General features: G+C 44.0%; 1 protein-coding gene across 1 annotated transcript; it reads left to right on the top strand.

The window, feature by feature from the left end:
• The first annotated feature begins 11,076 nt into the window (after positions 1-11,076).
• LOC136334100 (disintegrin and metalloproteinase domain-containing protein 20-like) lies at positions 11,077-13,430 on the top strand. Its single transcript, XM_066273885.1, is given in 2 exon segments — positions 11,077-11,239; positions 11,242-13,430. Coding segments are annotated over 2 exon segments (2,352 nt in total).
• The last annotated feature ends 421 nt before the right edge of the window (positions 13,431-13,851 follow it).

The raw sequence follows: 13,851 nt of genomic DNA, 5'->3' as shown, positions 1-13,851 counted from the left end.
CACACAATCCAAGTTTCCTTCCAGCGATGTTCCAGGACGGTTTTTCTCTGATGTTTGAGGCACAGACAACATTCCTGGTTGAAGAGTAGAACAGGCTCAATCATACGTCATGGAAAGGCAGCTTCAGGATTGGGGAAGGTCAGTGTTAGGATTCAACACATCAGCCTCGAGTGAGGTAGAGGTGTGACCGAGAAAAATACATAAATGCTCATTCCTCCCATCACCTGGTCACAGGGAGATGGCAGAGTTGCTCGTGAAGAAGTGGCCATTAGTGACACTAGGGAGGAATTCTGTTCACAGAGATGTAAGATTTTGCTGAAGCTTGAATACTTTAAGGTCACAATGTCACTTCTGCAATCTTTCCAGAGGTTGTATCTGATCATGTCCATGTGGTGCCTGAATCTCAGGAGCACCTGACAGAGGGCTGACTGATGACTCGTGTGCTGTGTGCACTCAGTCACCTGACAGGAGGTTGGAAACCACTGGGAGAGGAGGGAGGAGAAGGCTGCCCCCAGAGAGCACTGAGGGCAGTGAAAGTTCTCCAAATGTGTGTGTGTGTGTGTCTTCTTTCCTCACCTTTCCTTCTGATGCAGTCCCGGTGCACAGAAGGACAATGGGCAGTTATTATTTCTTGAAACCACAAAAGAGCAGCTCATGCTGAGCCCACCAACATCCAGCTCTAGGATGCTGAAGATGGTGAGGAAGTTCTCCTTGTGTGTATCAACACATGGAACGAGGATGCACAGAGAATTTATTATGGGATGGAGAAGCATGAAACGCTGATGTAGAACAGCATGTGAATTAAATTGCATTTAGCTGAGTGATGGTAGTATTTAGCAACAACAGCTTAAGTCAACAGCTAATGGATGAACCAGGCCCTTAAAAATATATCCACTCTTGCCCTGGCCGGTTGGCTCAGCGGTAGAGCGTCGGCCTAGCGTGCGGAGGACCCGGGTTCGATTCCCGGCCAGGGCACATAGGAGAAGCGCCCATTTGCTTCTCCACCCCTCCGCCGCGCCTTCCTCTCTGTCTCTCTCTTCCCCTCCCGCAGCCAAGGCTCCATTGGAGCAAAGATGGCCCGGGCGCTGGGGATGGCTCTGTGGCCTCTGCCCCAGGCGCTAGAGTGGCTCTGGTCGCAACATGGCGACACCCAGGAGGGTCGCAACATGGCGACGCCCAGGATGGGCAGAGCATCGCCCCCTGGTGGGCAGAGCGTCGCCCCCTGGTGGGCGTGCCGGGTGGATCCCGGTCGGGCGCATGCGGGAGTCTGTCTGACTGTCTCTCCCTGTTTCCAGCTTCAGAAAAATGCAAAAAAAAAAAAAAAAAAAAAAAAAATATCCACTCTCAAAAAGAGGGTGCTTGTCCCTCTGAGTTTAGGGGTAGTCTCACCCAATGACTTCACTTCTCTCCCTAAGGGGAGGAGTGCATGCAAATAGGAAGCTCCATGTGCTTATAGCCCCATCCTAGCCCTGCCCCTGCAGCTTTGGGAGAGCAGCCACTGCCCCAGGGACTTTGCTGATTTTATTTACCCAGGAGCTAACCCACAGAAAGCACCATGAAGTTGGGGTTGAACTGGGCTCTAGTGTTGATCCTTTTACATGGTAACATTACAGAGAAACTGGAGACTTGTGTGTGTTAGTGTATGTTGTGTGTGTGGACCCTATCCTAATGAGTCTGTCATTTCTCCAACTGTCCGATGTGAAGTGCAGGTGATGGAGTCTGGTGGTGATCTTCAACAGCCTGGGGGGGGGGGGGGTCTCTGAGACTCTCCTGCAAGGCCTGTGGCTTCACGTTCAGTGACTCTTATATCAACTGGATCCACCAACTCCAGGACAGAGACTGGAGTGAATAGGTTATACTGTATTAGAAACAAAGCCAACAGTCACACGAAAGAATACACTGCATCTGTGAAAGGCAGATTCTGCTTCTCAAGAGATGATTCCAAAAGCACAGCCTATCTGCAAATGAATAGCCTGAAAGCCAAGGACACAGCCGTGTATTACTGTGCGAGACACAGCGAGGGGAAGTCAGTGTGAGCCCAGACACAAACCTTTCTGCTGGAACGAGAGGGCCGGGCTGCAGGGGGCGCTCAGGACACCAGGGGGCGCTCCGGACCCACGGAGCCTGAGACCAGCCCCAGGGGCAGGTGCAGAGGGAGGTGGGGAAGGAAGGAGTTTCCTGTGGGAGCAAGGTTTCCTCTCAAAGCTCTCACCTTCATCGAAGGACACTCTTTCTTCTCTGTGGCTCTAATTTCTCATACTCTCACTGAAGACATCAAATGAGGCTATAACGTCTGTTTTCAGATGACATGTCAGCAGTTATCACAAAACTCTTCTTCACCAATTTACTGTATTTTCTAAGTTTGTTTCTCTACAGACCATCCTCAGTGCTCTCATCCTCCCTGTGGTTGTGAGTTATTTCCCTCAAGCAGACACACTAGTACAGTACAGTCACCTGTGTGCTGACTCAGGCTCTCTCTCATCTCTGTCCACCTGTCCCCACATTGGCCAAGCCACCATTCAGACAAAACTGCTACCATAATGATTAGAATTTCCCCCCAGGACCACCAACCACAGGTCTCCATCCTCCCCAGCATATGCTGTCATCTTGATCCTCATTCACTAAGGAGAGGTGGAATCCCACCACAATATCTTCTTTCAATGATGACAATATTTTAATGTGATTTTCGTTAGCTATCCATTGCAAAAGACACTTGTGATTAGAGTAATGTCCCCACCAGATAATTCAGGATACTCCCCCATGTCAATATCTTGAAATTGGTCATCCCTAATATAATCATCTCAAAAAGTCCTCTCACATAAGAGAACACATACAGGTTTCAGCAGTAAGAATTTAGACATTTCTGAGGGTCAGTGTCCAGTCAATATGGTACCCTGAGTGTCAGGGCCTCTCACACTGCAGGAACCTGTGGCTACATTACCTTCCTGAGTACTAGAAGGTGTATTCGAGGGGGTTAAGAGGATCCTCAGTTTGGGGAGCCCTATTGGAGTAGCCTTCCAATTGGGTATAATTATGATTGATTCCCTAGGTGTTGCTGTGGACATGATGTTGGTGATCCTGAAAAGTTCACACATTAAACCCAATGTCAAATATGATGGAGTTAGGAGGTGGGGCCTTTAAACATGTTTAGGTCATGAGCATGGAGTTCTCTTGTACGGGGTGTGTGCCCAAGTAAATGGGACTGAGAAAGCTCCCCCACCCCCATCCACCCTTGAGATTACAGCTGACAATCAACCATCTAGGACGTGGGCTCCAGCAGACCTCACATCTGCCAGAATCTATTCTTGGATTTCTCATTTTCCCGGTTGGTAGAAGTGAATTTGTTGCTTATGAACACCCAGGCTCTGGTCTGTTGCTATAGCACCCAGAGCAGGTTAAGATGGTAGTGTAACTGACCACAGGATTGACTCCCTGGAGGTTAGCTGCAGTATTTGTTGTTAAAAGTACATCATGTGTTTCCTTTCAGTGATGGTAAAGGACAGTTTTTCTCTGCTGTTTCCAACAGACATAATTTTCTAGTTGAAAGTCATAAGAGGTTTAAACAGATGTAGTGGGAAGGCAGCTTCAGAATTGGAGAGGGTCAATTAACCTTTTAGGATTCATCACATCAGCCTGGAACAAAGGAGAGGTGTTCCTGAGAAAAATACATAAATGCTCGGTCCTCCCATCACAGGTCACAAGGAGATGACTGAGGTGCTCGTGGAGCAGTAGACATTGGTACCACTAGGGAAGGTCTTTGGTCATGGAGGTTTAAGGTTTTACTGAATCTTCAGCATTTTAATGTAAAAATATCACTTCTGTAATCTTTCCAGAGGTTGTATCTGATCGTGTCCCTGTGGTGCCTGAGTCTCAGGAGCACCTGACAGAGGGCTGACTAATCATTCATGTGCTGTGTGCACCTCAGTCATGTGACAAGAGATTGGAAACCACTGGGGAAGGAGGGAGGAGAAGACTGCTCCTCAAGAGCACTGAGGGCAGTGAAAGTTCTCCAAGTGTGTGTGTCTTCTTTCCTCTCCTCTCCCTCTGATGGAGTCCCGGTGCACATTGGACAATGGGCAGTGATTATTTCTTGAAAACATAGAGGAACAGCCTTTGAAGAGTCCACTGACCTCCATTCCAATGATGCTGAAGATGATGTGTAACCTCGCCTAAGATAGTCATACTCATGTGTGAGTATGGACACATGGACCAGACCCACAGAGAATTTACTAAGGGATGAAGAAGCGTGAAACACTGTGGTTGTGAAACAGCAGGTAAATTAGTGTTTAGCTGATTGATGGTAGTATTTAGCAACAACAACAATAAGTCTAGAGCTCGTGGATGTACAAGACCCTTAAAAAATATCCACTCTTTTTTTTCCTTTTAATTTAGATTATCTTTATAATGCGTCATTGCTGGTGATGTAATTGACTCTCATTTTCAGAAAGGGCTTGGCATTGTCTCATCATTTTTGCCTGATTTGAAGATTCTCTCTGGATGTGTTTTCACAATAAACATTTACATGTTACATGGCTGTTAACCCTGAAAATAAGAGAGAGCCAGGATCTGAGCAAATAGTGTCATCATAGATACTGGATGCTCTCCCAGCTCCATGTGGCTGGCATCTTATTTTCTCTTTTGCTATGGCAAATTCAAATAGCAACAAGGAGTAATGCAATGATGAAATCCCGCCTCTGCCATCTACTCATCTAATTTGGAATTGCATTTGTAGTTTTAAATTTTTTTATTGAATTTATTGGAGTAGCATAAGTTAATAAAACCATACAGGTTTCAGGTGCACAATTCCACCACACATCATCTGTATATTGCATTGTGTGTCCCCCACTCCTAAGCAAGTCTCCTCCATCACCAGTTATCCCCTCTACACTCCTTACCTTAGCTCAGTTGGTTAGAGCATCATCTGGAAGTGCAGAGGTTGCTGGTTCGATACCCAGTCAGGGCACATAGAGAAACAGATCGATGTTCCATACACTCCTTACCTCCCTCCTTCCTCCTCTGCAGTCTCCACACTGTTGTCTGTGTGCATATGTTTTTTCTTTGCTTAATTTTTTAACCATTATCACCCAGCCCCTCAACATTCATCCATCTGACAGCTGTCATTTTGTTTTCTGTATCTATGAGTCTGTTTCTGTTTAGTTTCTTACTTTATGTAGTTCAATATTTTTTTTTGTTTTTCTTTTTTTTTTTTATTTTATAATTTTATTTTTTTAATGGGGTGACATCAATAAATCAGGATACATATATTCAAAGATAACAAGTCCAGGTTATCTTGTCGTTCAATTATGTTGCATACCCACCACCCAAAGTCAGATTGTCCTCTGTCACCTTCTATCTTGTTTTCTTTGTGCCCCTCCCACCCCCTATCCCTCTCCCATTCCCCCCTCCCCCCCGTAACCACCACACTCTTATCAATGTCTCTTAGTTTCACTATTATGTCCCACCTACGTATGGAATAACACAGTTCCTGTTTTTTTCTGATTTACTTATTTTGCTTCGTATCATGTTATCAAGATCCCACCATTTTGCTGTAAATGTTCCGATGTCATCATTTCTTATGGCTGAGTAGTATTCCATAGTGTATATGTGCCACATCTTCTTTATCCAGTCATCTATTGATGGGCTTTTTGGTTGTTTCCATGTCCTGGCCACTGTGAACAATGCTGCAATAAACATGGGGCTGCATGTGTCTTTACGTATCAATGTTTCTGAGTTTTGGGGATATATACCCAGTAGAGGGATTGCTGGGTCATAAGGTAGTTCTATTTTCAGTTTTTTGAGGAACCACCATACTTTCTTCCATAATGGTTGTACTACTTTACATTCCCACCAACAGTGGATGAGGGTTCCTTTTTCTCCACAGCCTCTCCAGTTCAATATTTTTTATGTGAAAGTGAAATCATACAGTACTTATTCTTCTCTGACTGGCTTATTTCACTTATCAAAATAATCTCTAGGTCTATCAATGCTGTTGCAAATGGTTACATTTCCTTCTTTTTATGGCTGATTAGTATTTCATAAATGTACCATAATCGTTATGTCCACACATCTAGAGAAGAACATGTGGGTTATTTCTAGATCTTGACTATTGTAAATAATCCTGCAATGAGCATACAGATTCATATATCCTTTTGAATTAGTGTTTTGTGATTTTTTGAAAATATTCCCAGAAATGGAACTCTAGGTTCAATAAAAGAGGTGTGTTCATTTTTAACTTTTTAAGGTAACTTTACATTGCTTTCCACAGTGACTGCACCAAGCTATATGATATAGATTAATTCTTAATGACATACAATCTTTCAAACCAAATCAGGAAAAATCAGAGAACCTGAATAGCATGATTAACACCAGTGAAATTGAAGCAGTAATAAGAAAATTATCAGTAAACAAAAATCCTGGACCAGATGACTTCACAGGTTAATTCTATCAAACATTCAAAGTACAACAAACAATTAGCCTTCTCAAACTTTTCCAAAATTATTCAAGAGGAGAGAAAAGTCACAAGCTCATGTTGGGAGGCCAACTATATCTCAATTCCCAAACCAGATAAAGACACTACGAAGAAAGAAAAAATTAGGCCAATATCCCTGATGAACATAGATGCTAACATTCTCAATGTAATATTAGCAAGCCAGATACAAAAATACATTGAAAAGGTCATACACCATCAAGAAGTGTAATGTCGCCCTGGCCGGTTGGCTCAGCGGTAGAGCGTTGGCCTGGCGTGCGGGGGACCCGGGTTCGATTCCCGGCCAGGGCACATAGGAGAAGCGCCCATTTGCTTCTCCACCGCCTCCCTCCTTCCTCTCTGTCTCTTCTCTTCCCCTCCCGCAGCCAAGGCTCCATTGGAGCAAAGATGGCCCGGGCACTGGGGATGGCTCCTTGGCCTCTGCTCCAGGCGCTAGAGTGGCTCTGGTCGCTCACGGCAGAGCGATGCCCCTGGTGGGCGTGCTGGGTGGATCCCGGTCGGGCTCATGCGGGAGTCTGTCTGACTGTCTCTCCCCGTTTCCAGCTTCAGAAAAATACAAAAAAAAAAAAAAAAAGAAGTGTAATGTCTTTCAGGAATGCAAGAGTGGTACAGTATTTACAAATTAATTAACGTGCTACATACAATCAATCAGCATGCTACTTATAATCAATCAATACACTGCATATAAATAAAATGAGTAATAAATACCACACGATCCTATCAATAGATGGAGAAAATCATTTTATAAAATCCAGTACCTGTTGATGATAAAATCTCTCAGCAAAGTGTAAATAGAGGAAACATACCCCAACCTAATAAAGGCCATAGACAACAGAACCACAGCAGACATAGTACTTAGTGGGCAAAACTAAAGCAGTTTCCCTTAAGATAAGAAACAAGACAAGGATGTCCACTATCCCCACTCCTGTTCAGCTTAGCACTGGAAGTCTCAGCCACAGACATCAGGCAAGAAGGAAACATAAAAGGCATCCAAAGTGTAAAGGAAGAGGTAAAGCCCTCACTGTTTGCAGATGACATGATACTGTGTATACAGATCCCTATAGACTATTCCGGGACACTAACAGACTGAGGAATGAGTTCAGTAAGGCAATGGGATACAAAACACATCTGCAGCATTCCGTTGCACTTTTATGCACCAATAATTAACTATCAGAAATGGAAACTAATGCAACACTTTCATTCACAAAAATTGCTCAAAAAATATTTAGAAATAAATTTAACCAAGATTGTAAAAGACCTACACTTGACAAATTATAAGGCAATGAAAAATGGGCTCTGGCCAGTAGCTACTTGGTTACAGTGTGATCCTGACATGTCATGTTGCAGATTCAATCCCTGGTCAGAGAACATACAAAAATCAACTAATGACCCCATGAATAAGTGGAACAGCAAAGCAATGCTTCTGTGCCTCTCTCTCACTCTTTTTCTAAAAATCTATCATTAAAAATACTTCTAAAACACACTGAGAATAAGTTAAGAACTGTTTGATTACACACATAAGTGGGATATAAAACTTACACTCATGGACATAGATAAGAGTGAAGTGGTTACCAGAAGAAGGGAGTGAGGGGTGGTGATGGAGGGAAAGGAGTAAAGAGGGACAAATATACGGTGAATAATGACGGTTTGACTTTGAGTGATGGGTGTACAACATAAGCAACTGTTAAAATGCTAAAGAGATGTTTTTATGAAACTCCTGTTCATCTATGTTATCTTGTTAAATTTAATTTTCTAAATAAAAAAAACTCAAGGCAGGACTCAAACTCTCCCCAACATCTTGGTCTTGGAGAGCCCATTGTGTGAATTTGATCACGTTCAATCCTTCATGCAATAGTTTCAAACTGACTAGTCACAAACAGAAAAGCTATAATTCAAAACAGACAAAAAGCTAGAATTCGGTAAAGCAAAAGATTTGCCTTACTTAACTCTGGAGGTCAAAATTTACACTCCTTGATTTATCTGCTGAATCGTCAAATTTAGGAACCATAGATGTCTGCTGAGAAGTTGTCCTAGGAAAACTGGAGCCCTGGAACGTCTCAGGGGGAGCCCCTTCTAGAGATCTATTGGGGTCAGGCAATCCTCCGGAGAGGCCAGCTGGTCCAGGTGTCTCTACCCAGTGATGCGGAACACTAACATCCCAGATGAGCCCCCAAATGTACTGTACCTTAATTCTGTGGGTTACATAGAGACACCAAGGCAGGATACAGAAGAAATTTTAGGAGGAGATTTATTAATAAGCCGGCTACATATGACTTACACGGGGTATATCTAACCCAAATTGTGCAGCCTTGAATATAGCTCTGAGGCTAGTTATATAGACTTAATCACATACAGGTTGGGGGGAAAAGGAGGGGAGTATGACACAATAGTCAATTATTAAGAAGCTTACAATATTTATAGGATCTATTAAAAGAAAAAAAAACATTCCTACACATTAAAACTTACAAGGTAACACAATAGTGATAAATGTTATTTTACATATTAAAAACATTCTCAAATTTTCTAGGGTCATTGCCACAACAGCGAAAAGTTTTAGCTTAGATTAAGGAAATAGGAAATCACTTTTGCTAAAATTATTGAGGCTAGCTTTAGTTTACATGTGTTATACATATAAAGAATTTCAAAGGGAATAATTATTAAAAAGCACATGCAGGTCTTTCAGGCAAGGGGAGTGGGCTCATAATCCCTTTGTCTAGAGGTATATACATTATGCTCAGGCCTCCCGGAGGGGAGGAAGAGTTAAAATCAGTGTAGGATGTGTATACATTGTCTCCTATAGGATTTTATTGAAGGGGAAGAGGAAGTTTTCAGAAAACTTTTATCTTCTTCGATGTCTAGCAAGTAGTGGCCTCAGTTCTTCCAGACAACTATAGTTAAATTATGACTAAATGACCCATTTATCCTTGTAAGCCAGAAAACTTCTGCATTCTTCCTCCATTCTCCACAGAAAGGAGGGGGCAAGAAACCTGACTTTTCCTCTTTAAAAGGACATTGCCATTACTAAATTTTAAAGTTTTTTGACACCTTATTACAATACATTTTAGCTAAAAGGGAAATTGTCACCCTGTGAAGGAATAAAAATACAAAACAAATCAGTGGCTTCTTATTACAACCTGCTCATGAATTTTCCATCCTCTCATTGAAAAATACAGAATTGGACAAAAATATGTGAAATTTTAGTTCCTTCACATCAGGCCCCAGCAAAGGCCCATGTGTCTTTAGCTGAGAGAGGACCAGCACATGCAGGTGAGGAAACTACCAAAGGCCGGGACAGAACCACACGGAGGGACCCACGGAAACAACCTTGGGTTCACACTGGGCTGGAAATGTCTTCTGTTGTCACCAGCTGCAGTAAGAAGCAATCACATGGAATGCTGGGAAGGTTTTACTCTCTAAGCTCAAAAAAACCTCAAAGCAAAAGTCAGAAGGAGCTCATAGTTTGAAAATATCTTAACTGCAAACCAAAATAAGACACGTGCAATTACAGAATTAAATAATTTCAACATCTGTAAAGACAAAATTAACAAAGTCTACCTCCACATGACAAAGAAGCAGGGAGATTGTTGTAGTAATATAATGTTATAGTAATTAAATATATAGAAATATAACAAAATATGGATGATATGTATATAAGTAATTAAGATATAATATTAAATTTAATTAAGGAAATTAAATAAAGTTATGCTGTCTGGATAGGTATTAATCTAGTGTGTGCAGATGTGATAAACAGACTCTGAGTTTCGAGCAGGGCCCAGTTAGAATGTGTGTGAAGTTATACATAGATAAGAAGTGGCTTGATGTCATAACTCTGTAAGTGAATATAAACAAGAAGCTTCCCTAGGAACATCTTAAAAGTGAATAGTAACATCTTAGTAGATTAACATAAAAAGGGCTTCCTTTGAGAAACTCCCAAAAGGGTGGTTTGAGGTAATAATGCTGTAGATTGACACCTGTTAAAGGGCCTTGGCAGAAAAGGTACTAAAGCTGAGGAGCCCCCTGCTGAGGGAGTTGCCCAGAATCCTACATGAACATGGATTGTTTAAATGCTGCTCAGAGCTCTGACCAAAGACAGCTGAGAGGAGCATGCCAATGGGGCCCCCTTAAGCTGTACCCAGGCATGCCAAAAGGATTTGTGAGTAATAAACTTCCTTTGTGATTCTTGCAACTAACTTGTGTGTCAGTCATGTCTTCCCTCCAGTGGCAGTTAGTGTCAGCACTGATAAGTAGAATCCTCATAGCTGCCTCAAGAGCAGTCTCAAAGAGGCTGCCAGCCCCGCTGATAAGCAGTAGTGTCCCACTGCACAGAGAAGTTAAATCAGGGATGCCTGATTGACATAAAGCTTGGGCTCTACTGGGACAGAGATGGTTCCCGTAACAAGGAAGACAGCGACCCACAGAGAGTGGCTCAGGCGTCCTGTGGGTGAGCATTGGTAGACAATGTAACTGTGCTGTAACAGAGACACATATTCAAATCCAGAGGAAGACGGATGTGCTCTGCTTTCTTCTTCTCATCCACTCCCCAATGGGCGTCACAGACACCTCTCCTCCCCCCTCAACCTCAGAAGCTCATGTCCAGCCCCATCCACTGCCACACCCTGTGACTGTTACCTATACCCCAGCTGACAGGCCCAGGGAAGGTTCTATGTCACAATCTGCTTGTGGCCTGGTTAGGTGGTAGGGACCCGCCTGAAAGCCCTGTCTTTCTCTATTCCTGTTGATGGTTGTCCCCAAGCAGGACATGAGGCTGGCTGAGGACTCGGTCCCCCTGTGGGCAGCCTCCTTGCTACCAGTGCTTTGGGTGGTGTGGTCTCCAGTCCAGGGTTCTCCAGGTCGACCGTCATGGCGCTACATCTCCTCTGAGGTGGTGATTCCCCAGAAGCAAGTGCACCATGGCAAAGGCGGTCAGGTGCCAGGCTGGCTCTCCTACAGTCTGAGGTTCGGGGGCCGGAGACACGTTATCCGCCTGAGGCACAAGAAACTGTTTATGTCCAGAGATCTGCTGATGATGACTCAGGATGACCAGGGGGCCTTACAGGAGGAGTACCCTTTCGTCCCCCTTGACTGCTACTACCTTGGCTACCTGGAGGGGGTTCCTCTTTCCATGGTCACTGTGGACATGTGCTATGGGGGCCTAGAAGGTATTATGAAGGTGGATGACCTTGCCTATGAAATCAAACCCCTCAAGGACTCCCGAACCTTTGAACATCTGGTTTCCCAGATAGTGGCAGACACCAAGGCAATAGGACCCATGTACTCTCTGGGGTACAAGGAAGAGAGGCACCCCCTGTTCTCTCCAGCCAACGCCAGTGCAGCCCCCAGGATCAGTAGTAAGCTTTATTCATCACATAAAATGAATATAAAAGGCTGTGTAATGAGTTCTAGATCAACGTATACTCTATTCAGCAATGTGTCACAATGCGCCCAGTATCTGATAAATATAGCTAGCATAGTTGATTCCATGCTCCAAGGTCTTGATATGAGATACTATGTCAGTTTAATGATCATTTATAATACAGCAGATCCAACTGCAATGGACAACTTTCAGGTGCCAGGGAGTTTCTTTCATGACTATTATGCAAAGAACATTTATAATATTTTTAAGCCACACTCATCCATGCTTGTGGTTAAAGACAAGCCCGAAGACATTACTTTTCAGCCTTCCCTATATGGACTGTGCTCGGTCCGTAATCTCCTCATGGTTGGTCAACTAGGCAGACATTATTTATTGTTGTCTATTATAGCCACCCAACATATTGCAAGAAATTATGGTATCTATTATGATAATAAATATTGTGTTTGTCAAAGACGAACCACCTGCATCATGTCCAGATACCCAGTACTGACAGACGCCTTCAGTAACTGCTCCTTTGGGCACGTACAGCATATTGCCCCTTATACTGAAAGTTGTCTGTTCAATACTGACTTTATCTATCACAATAAAAGCCTGACATATGTTCGGTGTGGAAACTCTGTGGTGGATGAAGCTGAGCACTGTGACTGTGGATCCTTCAAGCAGTGTCATCACAACCCCTGCTGCAACGCTGACTGTACCTTTACACCCGGAAGCGTGTGTAACACAGGCAGATGCTGCACAAACTGTACCTACTCGCCCAGAGGAACGCTCTGCCGACCAATCCAGAACATCTGTGACCTTCCGGAGTACTGCCTTGGGCACACCTTTATGTGCCCTGATGACTTTTATCTGCAAGATGGAACCCCGTGCACTGAGGAAGGCTACTGCTACCATGGGAACTGTACTGACCGCAACATGCACTGCAAGCAGATCTTTGGTGAAGGTGCACGGAACGCTCCAGACGCCTGCTACGTGATCAATACAAAGGGCCACAGGTTTGGACACTGTGGGACTCATGCTCAGTTCCATCCTGTGTCTTGTGCTCAGGAAGACATTCAGTGTGGACGCCTACAGTGCACCAATGTCACTCATCTGCCTAAGCTGCAAGAACATGTTGGATTCCATCAGAGTGTGTTCGAGGGGTCTTTGTGTTTTGGAGTGGGGTCACACCGGGGGACAGGAACAACTGATGTTGGTGCTGTGAGACCTGGTACCCCCTGTGGTGGTGGAAAATTCTGTCTGAATAATCACTGCAATGGTACTGTGGCTGGAATGAATTATCACTGCCCTCCCAAGAAATGCAATCTGAGGGGAGTTTGCAACAACAAAGGCCACTGTCATTGCCGGTTAGGCTGGGACCCCCCACGGTGTATAAACAAAGGAGCTGGAGGGAGTGTGGACAGTGGCCCCCCTCCAAGAAGAATGCGGTCAGTAACACAGAGTGACCTGTCAGTGCTGTATCTGAGAGTGGTCTTCTGTCGAATATACGCCTTCATAGCTTCACTCCTCATTGCTGTGGGCATGAACATGAGAACTGTCGGGATGACTAGTCACAGAAGTGACAGTTGAAGACTAAAGAGCAAATCAGCCTTGTGACCCTTGTACAACTCTAGGCTATATAGGACATCTGTAAGAAAACAAGCATCACCAGCTGGCTGAGCCAAAGCCCACATTCCTGGACATCACAGGGGTCCTGCTGTACATCACGGGGCAGCGAGAGACATGGGCGTTTTCACACCAGCTGTCTCTGACAGATTGCTGGCCAGCACCTTCACATAAAGCTTAAAAACCAGATGATGGTGTCCTGTACTCTTTTTCTAAGTCTTTTTTTTATTTTAACCTTTTTTTTAGATTTTATTTATTCATTATAGAGAGGGAAGAGAGAGAGAGAGAGAGAGAGAGAGAGAGAGAGAGAGAGAAGGGGGGAGGAGCGAGGAGCAGGAAGCATCAACTCCCATATGTGCCTCAACCAGGCAAGCCCAGGGTTTTG

The sequence above is a fragment of the Saccopteryx bilineata genome, chromosome 4 (assembly GCF_036850765.1).
Source record: "Saccopteryx bilineata isolate mSacBil1 chromosome 4, mSacBil1_pri_phased_curated, whole genome shotgun sequence".
Classification (NCBI taxonomy): Eukaryota; Metazoa; Chordata; class Mammalia; order Chiroptera; family Emballonuridae; genus Saccopteryx; species Saccopteryx bilineata.
This window is presented reverse-complemented; position numbering and strand designations above follow the sequence as displayed.